Genomic DNA, 20,237 nt, shown 5'->3' on the forward strand with positions numbered 1-20,237 from the left:
TGATAGTCTCAGGCTTATCTTTTATTCTTTGAAAACAGTTTATTTGTTTTACAGGGTCTGATACTGTCAACACCTGAAACCAGTATAGGGCTTTTTCTGCTTTCTTATTGGTGGTGTCTTATTTCTCTGCATGCTGGGTTATCTTTGCCCATGTTTGGTCATTGCAAAATCATTAGGTCTCCCCCAAATCTAGGATGGAAATACCGTCCATTAGAGAACTGAGTTTAGCTCAGTTACCTAGAGGTATCACTGCATGGCTTGACACCTGGATCACGTAGGCTATGCATGCATGATTAGATTCTATACATGATATTTGCTGTGCCCAGTCCCTTTCAAATGTGTTCCATTCAAGTCTGAATAATAGGAAACTATATATACAATCTTTCGTCTGTTGCCCTCCCAATGCTCACATCCTCCAAATAAAAACCCATTGCCAACTCTGTATTATCTTTGCAAGTTTTCTGTAAACCTAAAACTATTCTAAAATTATTTTCTAAAAAAATCCAGTTGTCCAATTCAGCCATTATCATAATCAGCCCACTCACCACCTATCCCATTCCCTATCTTTAGGATCAATTCTTATGGGCATGCCTCACATCCTTCAAATGCTAAATCAAAAGCCTGTTTGATCTTGAACAACTCTACTGGAATCATATAATACCTAGTAAGGGACAATAATAATTAGAAATATTAGAGTAACTTCAAATACTCAAAAAAAGTAGTGGTTCAGATCTAGCAATCTAGATCTCTCCCCACGACCCCCTTGCTTTGCCTCAATCTCAACGACCATCACAGAATGTAATCCATGTTATGACAATTTCTATTTAATCTGCAATCTTTCTATATGTTCCATCTTTAATTTCTCCACCTGCTGCCTTCGATTGCATCACAGCCTTTTTATATTGCTTGTAACTGAATCCATAAATTGTCTTTGCTGAATTTGAGGTGTCCGTCTCAATATATTCCCACTTCCAATGACCACACTTTCAATCTTCTCACCCTTCTGTCTTCAGTCTTGTCCAGGCTGGTCTCTAAACTTGGACAACTTTCTGCTCCAATTCTTGTTTGCCTTGTCTACATTTGTTTACACAGTTAATAGGGAATAGGATTCCATCTGACTTCAGACGAAATGCACAAGTAGTAACATGTTTGTTTTTTAACATTCTACTGATTAATGCAGGTGGAAGTTGTGATATTAAAGTTGGGCTTCATATGCTGATTTCATTGCTTTTAAATTGTGGGTAATAATTGAGGTATTTATCTGAGCTCTGCAACAAACAGCATACAATCAGTTGGCTTTCTAGCTGCAGGTGAGTATAAGAGATGAAGCCCTAACAGAATGGCATTTATTCAGAACTGAATTGTGTTAGCACTGAACATCATATGTAATTGCTGAGAACAATCAGCTTCTAGAAACCTGAAAAATGAAACATGATTGATAGATCACTATTTATGATACAAACCAAAAGGTTCTTGATCAGTTACAAGAAAACTCCTGACCAAAAAGATTCAGAAAAATATTTCAAACATTGAAGGGAAAAGAACCGTTATTACTATTCAGACTTCCTGCCACAGCTAATTAAGGCTCTTCTCACTGAATAGGCATAAATGTAATCTAATTTCATTTAAAAACAAATATGAAGCATTTGGCACAATTCTAAAAACTTTACTGTCATGTGATAGACAATCTATGGGACTACATAATGGAAAATTTCATCGCTCTCTCTTTTTTTTTGTATTCATGTGTAGGGATTTCTTCTAAATTAAAATGAACACCTATAAACAGATCTTTTGTTCATATATTTGATACAATACCTCTCTTTCTTCTTTCAAAAGATCAGAAAACAGCAAATGAAGGAAAATGATGCCGATTACCACGGCCATTCAATTGAGTCAATTACTATATCAGTACAATCCTACTGGGTATTATTCCTTAACTGGTAGAGAAAGTAAGACTTAAGAGAATGTGAAGAAACCTGTACAATGCAAGGCCACATAGGAAGCAAGTGGGAGAGCTGAGAATTTATCACAGATCAGGCCAACTCCAATGTGCACATTCAAATCTCCATGTTATAGTTCCCCTCCAGCAGAGATTTTCTTTTTAGAGGAACCAACTGTTGTGGAAGTTCGGCTTTATTCTCATTTCTATTTTTCTGGTCTGGACTATGAGTTCCTTGTCAGCAGAGCCCATCTTTTTACATAACTTCACTTTCCCTGTTTCTATTGGACCAGCAGTATCAACAAAAACTGAAAGCGGATGGTGAATTCATCACCACTGTGCCTAACATGGCAGGACACGTTATAAAATGTGGCTTATTTGGAAAAAGGACAAAGTTTTTAACAAACAAGTTTGAAATGTGCACATAAACTTTTCAACAGCCATTTTTGTGGTGTTTCTTGTGGAGTGATTGGACATGTATCAATCTAGCTGAGCCACAAACAGAAAGGAGAACTCTGGCTACTATACAATGTGATTATTTCAGAAACAGCTTTCTTTTGAGTAAATTCCTGAAGACGAAACACTCTACAGGTGACACTCTATGTTCCTAGCCTACTATTTTCCCCCTAGTACAGGGAGGGAAATGAAATACATAGCTTTCAAATTGAGACAATAATCTTTCCTTGTCTATTGCTTTTGAAAAAAGATTATGAGACAAAACACAAAGAAAGACAAACATCATAAAATAACTTTTATACAGGATTAGTAGATCTGTTTACATATAAAAAACAGAAAGGACCTTGTTACAATTAGATTTCACATAAATTACACAGATTGACTTTTTAAAACTACTATTCAACTTCATTTAGAGTCCCTTTTAAAAATTTCATTTTGAAGGCACAGTGCATGAAATAAACCAAAGACTGAAGCACTTGAGATGAATGAGTGTTGGGCACCTCAGAGAAGTAGCTATAGAATTGTTCGGGAGCCTGGGAATGTCACTCGGACAAAATGGAGAGGTGAAAAGTTGATTTTTACTCTGAGCATAAAAAAATACCATTATATCATACCTCCAGAAAATCTGCACATGGCCAGCACAGAATGTAGCTAGTACATTCATGTTATGCCATTTATAAAAGTCATAATCATACATATTTACATAATTTATATCCAATTGCCTTAAAATAATAGCCTATTTTCAAATTTCAGAATATGTTCTGTCTAATCAAAATCAACTAAGACAATATTCTGAAAATCAGGTGGAATATTAATTAATTTATTGCTAAAGACTGGAGGAATGGGTGTTGGGAGATATTTATGAACTGGAAATCCAAGTTTAATTGACATTAATCAAGGGCCCTAATCACCCCCAAAGAATCTGCTACAGTTAAAACAAATCAGAAACTCAAGGAGTTACAAAAAGTTGCTAGGTAGAAAGTCACCAAACATCAACCACAGTGGAATTTTTTGTAGTAGCAATAAAGTTACTATTTTTAAAGCAATCTACCAGAAAACCATAGGCGGGGCACCATCACAGCATTCATAGCCAAGAAGCTTTTAATACAGCAGGGGCAAAACCTGGCAACAAGTGCATTTCTGGCAACAAGAGGAGGAAACTATTTAGTATTGAGAATAAATGGAAATGGCGGAGTAGGTCATGGTTACTGGTATTAGCTCAGAAACACAATAAGCTCAGGCATAAGGACTACCTTTTATTTATTTGTCAACTCATAATGATTTTTAAGTTCAATATTCATTAATTCATCAAATTCCATCCAGGTGAAAGTTACCAAAGATTAACCAGTCAATCACACTGGGCCAAATACACATTAAGTTTCCTTTCTGGAGGACGACAAAGTCCCAAAGCAAATTCCCTCCAGTGAGAAGTGCAAGCATTCCTCAACTGGACGGGATCCCAAACACTAAGCAAGTGGTCAGCAAAATACAACAAAACCAAAAGGGGTCTCCACCCATTTGAAATTAACTTGAGTTCATCTTACCGAACTGCATAACCAGTACAAGTACATTTACACAGGCAGACGCTTTGAAAATTACCTACTCAATCACTTTGCTTTTATTAAGGAGCTGGGAGGTAAGAAGGCTTACAAACGGATCACCAGGACAAAAAACATGCCTTGTGAGTAAAGAAAGGCACAACTCAGATTTGGGCCAATTTCTTAATACTGTGATACTTACTTGCCTCCATGACTCCAAGGAAATGGAAAGTCTCTAGGAGAAACACTGAAGAAATGCATTCCCTATTCCATATGGCTTCAATGCCTTAAGCAGTTAATGCGGTCTAAGATTAGAGCCACAAATAAGAGACAAAGCGGGGCTGAGAACACAATCTTAGTAGTCACGACCCTATACATTCATGTTCAAAGCTAACACAGGCTGAGAAGGTCTTATTTTCCAGAGCAATGCATGATTTAAAAATTCATTAAAGAGTCAAGATTTATAGCAGAATTTGGTTTTACTTTCAGGAAAAATTACTAAAAGAACTATTTGTGTGTTCATTTCTAAAAAAAAATTGTATACATGCTTAAAGACATGGACTCCAGCCACTGTGATGAACAGTTAAAGACATGGTTATTTCAAAAGAGAAATGAATTTAAAAGGCACCCTCTAGTGAAGACCAATGCTAATAAAGAAAAGGCTGTCCCATCAACTTTGTTTCATTTCTACCTGCAATGTCCCAAGCAGGACCAGCCACTCAGGCTCTTTGTTGGTTTTGACTTTGTACTCTTAAAAAGTAAAGCTAAAAAGAGCAATGCTACCACATCACCCCTTTAAAGAAAATGTAAAGTATTGTTTGAAGACATTAAATCATGTATATTTCACTAAGTATTAGCTGTGTATGTGGTGGGGTGAGAGTGGGTGGCAAGGGCTCAGAATTTAGAGTTGTTAATACTAGGATTAATATCAGAATGGCTTAACCTTGAACCACCCAAATGTATCACAGATACTCACTAACAAGTGTCATGACCTCATTATTCCTGCTAAACCAAATCTCTTTATATAAAGCCACTTTGGGCACATTCCTCACAAAACTTGGAATGACCTACACAGGTGATAAGCCATTCCATATGAAGGCTTTGGGATGACCAGTACATTAATAGATATAGAATACAATTTGAAAGGATGACAGCAAGTTTTTTGATCCCCTGATTTAGTACAAATTCAGCAGCAACTTGGCCATTAAAAACATTCAAAGGTATTAAACCATTAGATCATTGGTAAGACTCATACTTACAAAAAGCATCAATTCCATTGAAAAGCATGATATGATAGACACAGTAAAATGCAAATCTTTCAGGTCTTTGCAATAACCTGAGTGGCAGTGAAGATGATACTTTCTCACCACAGTGTTACAGCACACGGCAGTCCATAGTTTACACTTTTTTTTTTTTTAATGGAGGGAGCCATATTTAAATGCTTTCAATTGAATTTTTAACAAAACTGGTTGATCAAAAAGAGACTGTCAAATCAAACATTAGGACAAAGAACCCAATCACTTGCAGAGGCCTATATGAATAAGACTGCCCAAGCTATTTCAGTAACAGTAGCATATCCGTAGGCTTGAACTGGAGCATGAACCGTAGGTATTTTGTGTTCAAATGTCGGTGAAAGAATGTGCAAGTAGGTCTCTTCTACACTTCTAGATGTTTTCAGTTGAATTCAGATCTTGTACATTGTCGGGTCATCTGAAAGCCATAAGTGTACAACACAGAAAAAGGTTCAAATTTAGGAAATATTAAAGAATTAGGCATTCCTAGAATAAACTAGTGCTTCACAGATAAAAAGCAGCAGCACCTGTGGGATCATTACCAAGTTGAAAGATATGCGACACAAGTTTTAGCTTTTGGTAGATCTCCCTCTCAGTTCTATTCAAATGGACATTCAGATCTTTTACAGCAAATTCAACAAGTTCTCCCTTAAAATGGGGGTATTTAGAACTTTGCTAAACCTTATAAGAGAGGTAGTGAAATCCCGCTTTAGAGCATAGCCCACCAGTTCTGATCTAACCTTGGAACAAGTAGAAAGCCAAATGCGGAAGCCCATTTATTCATTTCCTAATGTTATATATATTTAGAAATCAATTCAGCCTCCATTAAACCTGAATGATAAGAGAAACTCCAGCTATTTAATAACTAGAGAAAAGTACTTCTCAGTAGGTTGAGAAAACCTTGAGTTTTTAAAGCTTTATGTCAGATTCTGACTGCTGTCCCTGCCTAAATGTTTCTGGATTCTTTTGGCCGTTTAAAATAAAGAGAAAAAGTCAAGCCACTAGTAAACACCTGATGTGCAAAATATAACATCCACTAGTTGGCTTTATAACATAAGCTCCAAACAGCTCATCTTAAATTAAAAAGAAAAACAAAGTGGCTGTCCCATCTGCTGCATAAATAGAAAGCAGATCTTTTTTTTTTTTTTTTTTTTAAAGTAAGAGTACTTAAAGGAGGGGAAGTTCAAAACTGCCAGCCAAATTCAGAGGATACACATTTAGCAAGTTAACTTCCCAAAGCTCTTTGAAGAAGCAAGAGAGTCTCTCTTCTTAATGCAGTGTCTCCCAAAAGGAACTGTAACTTCGCTTGGTATTTATGCTGGGAGATGTGCGGAGTCTGTGTTTCAATGTTTGCTAGAATATAGTGTTTCCTCTTCAGTGTCCGTTTCATCCTGGAACTCATGGCTTAAGAGGGACTTCTTGGAGCCTGTTGACATCATGCGAATTTCATCTTCGTACTCATCATGATGCTGCCTGAGCCGATGGAAGCCATCCTTGTGTCTGTTAGACTTGATGGAGCAGATGCACCAAATAATGCAAGCTGTGAGGACCAAGGCTGACATGGTGGCACCTGCCAAACAAGATCACCATGTGAGTGCTGTTCCACTTTAAGCATCTAAATAAGCTGCTCACAATGACACTTTTGATGATATGCCCTTTATTTAATTTTTATTTCATACACTGAGAAACAACCTTTTATTATTACACAGGCAGTACATGTTGACTATGCAAAATTAGAAAAATAGAGATAAACAAAACACCAAAACCCCAAGCCAAAACTCCACATCACATCTCCATTAACTAGAGATCACTTTTAACAACTCTTGTGAGTGTATTTCCAGAGCTTTCTTCGTGCATGTGTACGTATACACATATTTTTCTTTTACCACAGTGAAACCAAACTGTCTACTGTTCTACAAAGGGCTCTCTATCAGTGACTTCTACTGATCCTTTTCAGTAAATTTTACCTCATCCCAAACCCCTCATTTATTCAAAATATTTATACACAGGTTATCAAAATAAGAGTCTTAGTAACAGAAAATAATAAAATCAGAATAAAAATTAAGTCCATGACAGCAAATGGGTGGGAAAGCCAGATTTAAACCACTGCTGACTCCTAGCTCCTATGTTTCTAACCACTAAGTTATTCACACTTTATCTGATTCAAGCTAATACTCCTTATTTTAAACACTCCACAATAGATTCTATGATTTGACCATGTTTCCAATATACCATTCTCTATTAACTAAGAATCTCTTCCTCCCACACCCTATAATAAAACTTGGGTATTCTGGGTCAAGTCCAAATTGCACTTAGAAATGAACCAAGGTTCTCTGTGTCAAAAAGATACAATACAGCAGAGCACTTATTATTTTACTACATTTTTTTTTCTTTCTAATCTCAGTGATTCAAGCTATGGCACAAATTAATCCTGGAGAAAACAAATATTTCTTCCTTCCAGGATCTTAAAAAAAATAGACTATAAGTCAAAGTCCAAGGAACTTACAATCTTAATATAAAGCAAATGATTCATTCAGTAAACAACTCTTCATTAAGGCCCACTACATGCCAGCCATGGTCCTAGGCGCTGGAAATGGAGATAAACTCCCTGTTCGCTCAGAGCGATGATGTTTTAGTGGGAAAGATCAAATATAGACAAGTAAATGACTAAATATATAATGTAATGTCAAGTGGTAGTAAGTTCTTTAATAAAAAAAAGTGGGTAGAGAAAGTGAGATGGGGACTATTTTGGCTAGGGTGATCAGGGAAGGCCTCTTTGTGGAGGTGACATTTGAATATAGACCTGAAAACATGAGGGAGAAAGCCATGAGAACACACATACAGGAGACCAGTGTTCCGGGAAAATCCAAAAAAAATGTTTAGATAAAGCGATATTAGAAGAAAAGTGATCAGCTTCAGGTGATGGGGAGGTGATCCACTCTCAAACTGAAATGTCAGAACTGGTTTTACTGATTTTTTTTTTTTTTCAAATTTTTACTTAAATTCTAGTTAGTTAACATATAGTACAATATTGGTTTCAGGAAGAGAACTGGTTTTAACCTCAACTACTAAAAATTTAAATTTCTTTACCTGATACAGTTACCACAAGCTCCCTTGGCAAACCAAATATCCGGTTATCTGTGTCAAAGACTATTACCACAGAACTAGCTGCGTCATGATGCACAAAGACCTAGAGGGATAAAGTGTAACAAGACTATTACCACAGAACTAGCTGCGTCATGATGCACAAAGACCTAGAGGGATAAAGTGTAACAATCATGAAAATGTTTACTTTTCATACGACTTTTCATGCAATATAAAGAATTATGAAAAAGTTTACTTTTCATACAATACAACTTTTCATATATTGTATCCCAGAACTATTCCTAAGGCCTTTATACTAAACCAAGGAGAATAGTCATTGTCCTCAGAAGTAGACAAAATGTTATAAAAATTTCCTTTTTGTTGCTAAAGGATAGAAAGATAACAAGATATCATAATCCAGAGTTAGTTACACATTTTATTTCTTTACTCCTGACAAGAGTTTCAAAATAAAAAGGAAATACTATTAAGATTAAGAATTTACATGACACTATTAAATTTGAGTTTCTTACCTGGGAATGTTGTTGCTGATACCCATCAGCGATGGCATTGATATTATGGACACCTGGAGCTAACAGCACATGGAAGTAGCCTCCTTCTTTTGTATGTACCTTTATTCCTTCATTGAGTACAATGACTGCTTTAGAAATTGGTTTCCCAGTTTTATCTTTAACAAAACCATGGACTCCTTTGTGAACCTGTAAAAAATATTCAAAATATAAATTTGTTTCCAGATATTCTTAGCTTGCGGCATGACAAAAATAATACACAAACAAAGCAACACCCCCCCCCCCACCCCGACCCCGAATAAAACTGGCTTGTTTGTCCTTCACCACTGACTCTGGCCTTGTTTGCTACTCATTCCTTGCTTCAGAGCAATAAGGGATAAAAGAACTCTGATACAGTCAAAACCTAAAGTGTTAGGACCCAAATCTTCTGATGTCTTGAGGATTTACTTTCCACCACAGTACGCTGTCTCTGCATGATATTCAAATGAAAAAATGTGCAACATCTCACAGGGTTTAATTACCTCAATTACAGCAGATTCCAGATATCTGAAATCATGGCACCTATTTAGGTGATATAAATTCAACAAAACTCTTTCTATATATATATTTAAAAATAATAATATAAATCATTAGAAAAACACAAAGAACCTGTTTTGATAAAGCTTTTCATTGAACATATTCCTGGGAGTTTTCTTCTAGTTAAAGGGAAAGGCTCACCTCCACCAACATGCTAAGAAGAGATTTCTTATTTTCTGCCCACAAGGAAGGCAGTTGTGCTGCACTAGGAAAGTAGCAGCAGCTTGTGTATACTGTGATTTCCGGACAGTGGCCATAGGTGACACTGTAATCCTGCAATACAAAATTCAAAAACAGATGTGGAAAAATTAATAAATGTAAGAATGAGACTATGTAATCCAACATATGCAATAGAAAGAAAACTTGGGTGATATAAACAAAGAATCTATAAAGCATTTTACAGCTAATATAAATAAACCACTCAGTATTACAATCAGTCACAAACATGGCTGTTGCTAAGAGAGTCCCTGAGACTAGGGACTAGGTCTAATGCACTGCTATATCTCCAGGGCTTGCCACGGTGGCTGGCAGGTAGAGGGGGCTTATTAGGATTTGTTGAATAAATCAGTGAATAAATAAGTGCATTCGGATAGCCAGCTTCCCTCTCAACTCCAGAACTTCACAGCTGTTCTTGGAGCCTGGAGGCAGAAGCTCAAGCATTTGCCCTCTGACACCCTCACATTCCTGGTGACAGCAGCCACTGCTTCCTGGATAGCTATTCTCCAGGCACAGGAACTGCTTGTGTGGACAGGTTCCAAAACCTAACATACCACCTTCCCCCCCACAACCCCAAATCCATCCCTTCTCCTTATTCAGTTAATGGTATTAACTCATGTTCTCACACAGACATGAAATCTCTTGTGTCTGACTTCAGTTTGTCACCATCATTCATAATTTGCCAAATCCTGTCAGTATCTCTGCAATATCTCTGTAACTTCATCCCTTGACTCCATTTTCATTTTCACCACCCTAATTGAGGCCCTCATAATTTATTGTCTAGGCTGCTCTTCACTCGTCTCCCTGCACCACAGTCTCTCCCTCCTCCAAACTATCCTAACCCACTGCTGAGAGATTAATTTTTCCATAGCTGGTTCCGATCATGTTACTATATACCTGCTTAAAACCTTCAGGGGCTTCCCATTCCTTACTAAAACAAAGTATTCGGAGCCCCAAACTCTCTTTCCATTCTTGTCTTCTGCCGCTCTCCATTATACCCCCTGTTCTAACTAAACTAGACTGCTTACTGACTCTGCCCCTACTGCTTCCTCTTTCTGGAATGTTCTGCTTCACCATCTCTACATCCCAAATGCCATTTCCTCTATGAAGAGAAGACTGTATCTCTGACTAAGTGTAATCTTTTCTGTCTTTAACTTCTCATGGCACACTGAGAGTTGCTCTCTCTGAGATCAAATCAGTTAATTCTGTAACATGGTTATTTGTACAATGGGATAGGATTTATCACTAGTAGAGCAAAGTGCCTCACACGTTAAGTTCTTAGTAAATAAAGGAGAAAGGCAGGTAGAGATGAGAATGAAGTCAAATTTCTAGTTGCACATGGTAATAAAATGATGAGCTAAACCACCCATCTGCTAACAACTCATCACTAACTTGAAGTGGATGGACAACCAATTAAGATATTATCAGAAAGAAATTAAAGAAAACCTAAGTAAATGGAAAGACATAACTGAGCTCATGAATAGGAAAACAGTACTAATGAGATGTCAATATAACCCAAAGTGATCTACAAATTCAACACAACCCTTAACAAAATTCCAACAGCATTTTTTGAAAAGAAAGAAAAAAAAATAAGAAAAAAAAGCCAATCCTCAATTCAAATGGAATTGCAAGGAGCTTTGAAAAGCCAAAAACAACCTTGAAAAATAGAAAGTTTGGAGTGCTCTCATTTTTTAATTTCAAAACTTACCACAAAGCTACAGCAATCAAAACAGAGATATTGGGAGAAAAACAGACATAAATACCAATGAAATAGAATTGAGAATCCAGAAATAAACCCATACATCTATGGCCAGCTGATTTTTGACAAGAGTGCCAAGACCATTCAATGAGGGAAAGAATAGTGTTTTCAACAAATGGTGCTTGGACAACTAGACTTCCACATGCAAAAAAACTAAGTTGAACTCCTACTTCCCATCATATACAAAAATCAGCTTAAGATGTAACAATGACCGAAATACAAGAGCTAAACCAATAAAACTTATCGAAGAAAACACTGAGGTAAATTTTCATGACCTTGGATTTGGCTATGAATTCTTAGATATGACAACAAGAGCATGAGCAGCAAAAGAAAAAACAGATAAATTTGACTTCATCAAAATTAAAAACTTTTGTGCATCAAAGGGCATTATTAAGAAAATGAAATGAAACCTACATGACGGGAGAAACTACCGGTGAATCAAACAAATGTAAGTGTTTAACATCCAAAATAAATACAGAATTCTTATAACCCAACAGCAAGAAGATAAGCAACTCAATTTAAAAATAGGCAACAGTATAAAAATAAAAACATAAATAAAATAGACAATGGAGAAACAGACAGTTCTCCAAAGAAAATGAACAAATGGTCAATAAGCCCACGAGAAGATCCTCAACATTATTAGTCTTCAGGGAAATGCAAATCCAAACTACAATTAAATGGCATTTCACACCCGCCAGGATGGCTGTAATTTTTTTAAAAAGGGAAATAACAAGGGTTGGTGAGGATGTGGAGAAATCGGAACTCTCGTACACAGTTGGTGGGAATGTAAAACAGTTCAGCTGCTGTGAAAAACAGTTTGTTGGTTCCTCAAAAAGCTAAACATAGAGTGCAGACATGACCAGCAATTCCATTGGTAGGCATGGACCCTCAAAGAATTGAAAACAAGGGTTCAAACTTATATTGTGCACAAATGTTCACTGCCTGTAATTCTCAATAGCCAAAAGGTGGACACAACTTAAATGTCCATCAACAGATGAACTGATAAACAAAATGTGATATACATACAATAGAATATTATTCAGCCATAAAAAGGACCGGAATACTGATACAGGCTAACAAAGTAGACAAATGAAAACATTATGCTAAGTGAAAGAAGCCAGGAATAAAAGGACAAATATTGTATGATTCCACTTACAAGAAATATCCAGGATCTATAAAGAACTTCTCAAACTCAACACACACAAAACAGATAATCATGTCAAAAAATGGGCAGAAGACAAGAACAGACACTTCTCCAATGAAGACATACAAATGGCTATCAGACCCATGAAAAAATGTTCATCATCACTAGCCATCAGGGAGATTCAAATTAAAACCACATAGAGAGACCACCTTACACCAGTTAGAATGGCCCAAATTAGCAAGACAGGAAACAACGTGTGTTGGAGAGGATGTGGAGAAAGGGGAACCCTCTTACACTGTTGGTGGGAATGTAAGTTGGTGCAGCCGATTTGGAGAACAGTGTGGAGATTCCTTAAGAAATTAAAAACAGAGCTTCCCTATGACCCTGTAATTGCACTACTGGGTATTTACCCCACAAATACAGATGTAGTGAAAAGAAGGGCCATCTGTATCCCAATGTTCATAGCAGCAATGGCCACGGTCGCCAAACTGTGGAAAGAACCAAGATGCCCTTCAATGGACGAATGGATAAGGAAGATGTGGTCCATATACATTATGTAGTATTATGCCTCCACCAGAAAGGATGAATACCCAACTTTTGTAGCAACATGGACGGGACTGGAAGAGATTATGCTGAGTGAAATAAGTCAAGAAGAGAGAGTCAATTATCATATGGTTTCACTTACTTGTGGAGCACAATAAATAACACGGAGGACATGGGGAGATGGAGAGGAGAAGGGAGTTGAGGGAAATTGGAGGGGGAGATGAACCACGAGAGACTATGGACACTGAAAAACAATCTGAGGGTTTTGAAGGGGCAGGGGGGTGGGAGGTTGGGTGAGCCTGCTGGTGGGTATTATGGAGGGCACATATAGCATGGAGCACTGGGTGTGGTGTGTAAACAATGAATTCTGTTACACTGAAAAGAAATTTTTAAAAAAATGATTGCAACGGCAAAAACGAAAGGAAAAAAATGCTGTCAGAGGTTGAGGGCTGTCTTAAGAAAGCCATGAAGCAGATGCCATTCACTTTGATTGTATCAGAAAAGTCACCTATCCTGTCACTGAATGGCCAATAATTATAATTTAATTCTCACTGTATTGTATAGCGCATACCTTCATGCTGCCCAAGTGACTATGCCATTCTGCTCCACGCATTACACCTCCTGGGATATTCTCATCTATAAAAGCATTGAGGGATATAGGATTAACAAGACCTTAAGGTAAGACACCCTCTATACCCAAAAGCAGCAACAGGAACAAAGGGTATGGAAAATATTTACCTGATTTATTTGGGCAACCGGGCTGCCCCATGTGCATGGACGGATGATTATTTGCATAAAGAGATGCCAAATGCTTCAGAGTCTCTTTGTTTTCCACTGTACAAAGAAAAATTCAGAAGTTGGAGAAAATCAAAAGATTTTACTCCAAGTTCAACTTCATGGATACAAAAGTCATCTTTCTCTCCTTCTAGTAAATCCTGTACCCCACCCAAGTTTATCGAGGAGTTATTATAATTAACCACATGGTTCTGTTTCACCCAGGATAATCAGACAAAGAAGATATACAACTTCCTTATATTAAAAGGTAATAATGGGGGCGCCTGGGTGGCTCAGTGGGTTAAAGCCTCTGCCTTCGGCTCAAGTCATGATCTCAGGGTCCTGGGATCGAGCCCCACATCGGGCTCTCTGCTCGGCGGGGGGTCTGCTTCCCTTCCTCTCTCTCTCTCTGCATACTTGTGATCTCTGTCAAATAAATAAAATCTTTAAAAAAAAAAAAAGGTAATAATGGCTAGTTTACATAAGAGGCTACCACACTAAAATACAAACTTGTTTTGGTGTATTTTACTACATTTTAGGACAACTGGGGCCTACAACAGTAATTCTTTCAAGCTGTATTGAAAACAACACAAACTACCTCCATATACAATGGCCTCAGACAGATTCAATAAGCAGTGTTCATCTCATCTTAAGTGCAACCAGCCAGTCAAGGTTTAAGCAGGGGGGTACAATTCTGTATTGTTAATATTTGGTTACATATAATAGTGAGTTTCTTGAGGCAGGCACTGTGTCTTATTCACTTTTGCATTCCCAGTGTCTACAGAGATAATAATTGTTCAATAAATGCTTGTGAACTAAACTGAACAAGTGTGACAAGATGGCTACACTCCATAAAGCCAGCTCATCTTTAGATCTGACCTCTCTCCTCCAAGTAACTAAGCTGTTGATATATGTACAATCTTCCTAGATTGGTTATTTGCTCATGGAGTGTGCACAAATGCTCACGATTTTGAAAAAATTTAGATGGGACATTACTTAATTGGAATTTCCTATCTAAGCTTGAATAGCATATAATAAACTGACATTCTACATACCTGTTTGTACTGGTTTGTCATATGGGTATGTGACTAGTACTGAACCACCATCTAAAGCAACAGAAAGACTGAAGTCCTGTTTTTGAATCAAATTTTCAATGATGGCTTTAGTCTCAGGCTGGGAGGCATTATCTAAAAAATATAAAAGTCAAACATAAAATAACAAGTTTTAAAATTTTAGATGAATATCTAAGAAAATACTTTGTACATGAACATAATCAGAGGCTAATTTAAAAATATGTATATAAATACCTTATTACTCTACAAGCCACCATCTCAACAGCATAAAAGATACATTCTAGAAAGCAGATTATATTGAGTTTTATATACTTCAGATGATGTGTAAAGGTTAATGATTTAAGCAAATTTAAGAAAATGCTTATTTGGAAACAAAAAGGGATGGATATATTCTCTTTTAAAAAATAATATCGAGACTATATAACCCATCTTTGAAAGAAAATAAAACTTTCAAAAATCAGGATGTTTTTCGCAGTGCAGTTTGCAAGAGCAAAAAATTAGAAAAAAACTAGGTGTCCATTAATGGGAAAATTGTTGAATAAACTAGAGTATTAACAGCATACTAAGATGTCATTAATAAGACTATGTTAGAGATCTAGAAGTACTGAAATGGAAAGAGATCAGTGATAAAGATATGCTCAATGAAAAAAGTTGCAGAACAATATGTACAGTTGATGATCCTATTTAAGTCAATATCAAAGACTCCATCAAATCAACATACACAGACATTGTGTGTGTGCAGGTGTATATGTGTGTATACATGTGTACATGCGGGGATAGAGAGAGAAAATATATCTATTTGTATGGCTAGTGATGGAACCCCTCCAATATTATTGATTGAATTTCTAAGAAAAAACTTGAATTACTTTTACAAATTATAAAGGAGAAAAATTTGACAAGTGTCTAGCTTATCATTTATATGTTATATGTACAACCTAGAAGGAAAGTAATCCTATTACGCATCTACACAATCTATCAATCTCTTAGTAAAGAAAAATAAAATTATCTGCAAAGTACTTTAATGGCCTAACAATCAGGCTTACTTGTGAAGTCTGTATCCAAATCTTTGCCGTGAGCATTTGTTTGTCCTCTCTTTGAAGTACAGTCTTTCTCTTGTGCCCTCTCTCGCCCATCTGGATTTAGAGAAGGGACAATCACAATTCTAGTCCTGTCAACCAGCTAAAACAGAAGAGAAATCAGTTAGCTCTATGTGGATCATAAGATACCCTTCCATGCCTCAAACAGAAAGTCTTTCTTGTTTTAAACAGATGTAAAACATAGGACTAAAAATAAATAGAAAATTCTCTATAGATAGATAGATAGAAAGAAAATTCTCTCTTGCTCCGAACAAATTTAAAAAGAAATATAAAAGTACTGCACAACTAATATTCCCAGAGACAACCTGATGATGTACAAAGGGGTCAGAAACCATTGCCTTCAGGCTAAATCAAGCCAGCTGCTTGCTATTGTAAATAAAGTTTTATTGGCACACCACCACGCCCATTCGTATGACTGTTTTTTTTGCTGCAATGGTAGAGTTGAATAGCTGCAACATTGAACAGCTGTCCCACAAAGCTTAAAATATATACTATTTATCCCTTTATAGAAAAACTTTGCTGACCACTGGCTAAAACCAATAATAGACTGATTTTCCGGGTTAAAAACTGAAATGCATAGTCTAACAAGTATTAGTGTATGTCTAGAAACAATGAGACAGAAGAGCTGAAATCAGCAAAAGAAAAAAAAAGTAGATACTTGTCTTACTCATAATAATTTCTCCTTCGGATAACCATAGGCATCAATACCTATATATGCAGCATTAACTAATTTCTGATATACTTCATCCTATTTATTTCTGATAGCAAATCAGAATAAGTGATCCCTGGCTTATTTATTCTGTTAAAACAGTCTACAGACTGAAAATATTGGAGACGCTAAATTCATTGGTTCTTAACTTTCTCCCCTGGGAGAGATATATTTTTCTCAAGTGTACATGCTTGAGCTTTGCTACAGGTCTCTGGGTATGTGTATATTTTCTTGAACTTGCCAGATAATTCTGACCCTTATTTAACTGAAAACAAATGGCAATCTAGAGTACAAGTACTACCTCAAGCCTAATGAGGCAAATTCTCATAAACCAGAAGTTTTGAAATTCCTGATAGGAGTTTTACCTAGGACATAGAATTTCTTATAACCGTAATATCAGTAGGTAGCAATATGGCCAACTATTAGAATAACCTAAGGAGCTTTTAAAGGAATACTGATGTCTTTGGGGATGGGGCCCAGGCACTCTTATTTTTAAAAACTTCCCAAATGTTTCTAATGTGTAGGCAGTATTGAGACCCAGTATCCTAGATACTCTCCCATTTTTTAAAAAAAGAACAACAAAATGTCCTTGGGATACTCCTTACAACTCACATTAAGAAATCAATACAATTTGCTTTGCTGAAAATGGTAAAATAATTTTTGGTCAAGTCTGACTGAAGTTCATCTCATCTAATCAGAAAGGTGCTTTCTGATCCTAACCATGACATAAAAGCTTCCCAAATTTCTTTTAGGGGAGGCAGTATGGTAAAACAAAAGAGCACAGACTTTAGAGTGAGACACGCTTGGGTTTAAATCTCAGTTTTACCACATACTAGCTGTGTGACCCCTGTAGGTTATCAAATATCTCTGCCTCAGTTTTTAGATCTATAAAATGAAGATAACATAAATTGAGGATTAAATTATGACACACGTAAAGTACTCGGTATAAGCTCCTGACACACAGTAGGTATTAAACAAATATTAGTTCCTTTCCCCTTTCCTAAAGTCTATATAGACAGGGCCAATTAGTGAGTGCTCTAGGAGGATGCACACTCTCTCTTTCTTTCTTTAAGACAACAATGGAACTAGGTTATTCAATCATACATGACCAATCCTCTGGATCAAAGTTCTTTTCTGTAGTTACGGGTGGCTAAAGTAGACAACGCCATATTGCTTTTTCTAAAATTTAAGCAGCTAAGATGTCCAATAATTTTGAACTTCTTACATAAAAAGAAAAACTATTTGTCTTCCACATCATTTTCAATATAGTATCCTAATTATAAGTAACTAGCAATGGAAGTCCCTCAAGTTAGAATGTACAGAATGGTGAGTAAAGGTTGGAAGAGTAATCTGACTATTAAATAAAGGAGTAAAGGACTGAATGCAAATCTTTAGTATTTTTTCTTCTATGCCTCTTAATTACACACAAAGAGATGTAATGGAAAGATGTTATTACCAAAGAGGATAGAAAAAGACGGTCCATTTTTAAAAAGTTTGTAATGCACTAAAAGTGCCTCTGTGTAAAATCCAACAGGAAATAAAAAAAACTTTTTAAAGTAAGCTCTAGGCCCAATGTTGGGCTTGAACTCACAACCCCAAGATCAAGAGTTACAGGTTCTACTGACTAGCCACTAAGCAGTGGTTTCTGACCCCTTTGTCAGACCCCCGAAGCCCCTGAAATTCTTTTAATGGTGCACTGATCTCAACGTGTGACAGCATTTTCCTTCTAAAGCATGCCAAAACAGGCTATTCTCTTACTTGAGTGACAGCTGGGTTCTTTTTGTAGTTTAGGCAGAGAAATTCTGCCAGAGCCAAAAGTAGTTCAGTTCCAACCGGAGCATTTCCATGGATACCAGCAACAAAACGGATCTTTGGTTCTTCGGGCTCAGATATATTGGGCTTATTGGAGATTTCAAGGGACCAAATGTGACGATATTCAGAGCTCTGTCCCAAACTTTCAAAAACCAGAAACAAAAAGTCAGAAGTAATCAAGGATTCTGTTAATGCTGACATACAGATTTTTAAAAAAGACATGAAAACAAACATGAAAAGCCTTTAAAAGTCCTTAAAGAATGAGTCATTGTGTCAGAAAACCTTAAGAGAATTAGTTTCCCTTGACCAAAGAAAACAAAATACAAGTGAGATATTATCCGATTTAGGAAAGAGTATGACGTGGTTCACCGATCCTCCAAATTCAGTCATTCTCATACCATCTTCACTGTACTTGCCCTACCTTCTATAATCTATACTACTATTTAGCTAACATATGTCTTTTAAACTAACTTAAAGTTTTTAGAAAAAATTTATATATACACAAATGTATAGAACCTTACTTTCTAAACGTAAATTAATTTACATAAATAAGACACTGTATACTTTATTATAAATGCAATACTAGTATTGCAGCAAAAATCATTTAAAGTGCTGTGCTTGCCCAAGAGTTCTGAGCTTAAGACCTGTTTTCTTTTATACAAAGTGAGATTTACAAGAGTTATATAGAAAAAATATTAGCATTAATTGAGGCAGGTTAATAGAATAGAAAAATTATTGGTTTCCCATGATTCTATACTTAGTGCCCACTGGTGGACCACCTAGAACTGTCTTGTGTCTCACCACTGGCAGGTGTTGCCAATTTGGGGAAAAATATTTAACAAAAAGTGCGTCTTGAATTGGAAGGTTAAAAAAACAAATGAACTAAGTAATGGATAGCAAAAATAATGTCGAATTTTCCCTTTATTTTAAAATAAGAAAAGACTATCAGCTCTATACAGCACTAAGATGGACAATATTAAAACCTGAATTGGGCAGAAATATTCGAGAATGAGTTGAGGAAGAGAGGTAATTGGTATTGTCAAGGAAAGTATCACTCTTTGCATCTAGGAACATTATAAACCAGTATTTGTGAAGCTAAATGTACTGGTAAAATTAGAAGGGTCAGTGAAGAAAAATAGGGTAAAAATGTCAAAGGCGGGGCTCCTGGGTGGCTGAGTGGGCTAAGCCTCTACCTTTGGCTCAGGTCATGGTCTCAGGGTCCTGGGATCAAGCCCTGCATCAGGCTCTCTGCTCAATGGGGAGCCTCCTTCCCCTTCTCTCTCTGCCTGCCTCTCTGCCTACTTGTGATCTCTCTCTGTCAAATAAATAAATAAAATCTTTTAAAAAAATGTCAGAGGCTAGAAAATGCTCATGAGCTATGTAGAAGAGAACTAAAACGAAGCTCGGGGGAAAATGTAGAATAAAGCCCTCAGCAGGCAGACAACAGGAGTCAACAAACAAAGAAAATAATTTCCGAGTGACTGTAACGAGACCTAGAGAAGGTTTACAATCAAACAGTGAAAGTGAGGCAGGGCAGCCACAGAAAGTGAAGATACAGGCTGGCTCAGCATCAGCTTTGTTTAAGCCAGTACTGCATATTTTTCCAGGACCCTCAATCACACACTGTCCTTAAGTCTTCAGGGAATAGCAACTGTGAGTAGAGACCAGAGTACAGAAAATGACAGCAACCAGGCTTCG

The 20,237-nt window shown here is 36.7% G+C and overlaps 1 protein-coding gene across 1 annotated transcript in view; it reads right to left on the reverse strand.

The window, feature by feature from the left end:
• Positions 1-3,631: 3,631 nt before the first annotated feature.
• CPD (carboxypeptidase D) overlaps positions 3,632-20,237 on the reverse strand; it is a 76,476-nt gene continuing 59,870 nt past the window's right edge. Inside the window, exons 13-21 of the mRNA XM_080826855.1 lie at positions 18,486-18,681; positions 15,965-16,100; positions 14,904-15,035; positions 13,813-13,908; positions 13,646-13,710; positions 9,554-9,685; positions 8,840-9,025; positions 8,316-8,415; positions 3,632-6,795 (exon numbers count right to left, since the gene is read on the reverse strand). Coding sequence (XP_080682981.1) covers positions 6,569-6,795; positions 8,316-8,415; positions 8,840-9,025; positions 9,554-9,685; positions 13,646-13,710; positions 13,813-13,908; positions 14,904-15,035; positions 15,965-16,100; positions 18,486-18,681 — 1,270 coding nt within the window. The 3' untranslated portion in view covers positions 3,632-6,568. The remainder of the gene's footprint in view (positions 6,796-8,315; positions 8,416-8,839; positions 9,026-9,553; positions 9,686-13,645; positions 13,711-13,812; positions 13,909-14,903; positions 15,036-15,964; positions 16,101-18,485; positions 18,682-20,237) is intronic.

This window comes from Martes martes (genome assembly GCF_963455335.1).
Source record: "Martes martes genome assembly, chromosome: 16".
Classification (NCBI taxonomy): Eukaryota; Metazoa; Chordata; class Mammalia; order Carnivora; family Mustelidae; genus Martes; species Martes martes.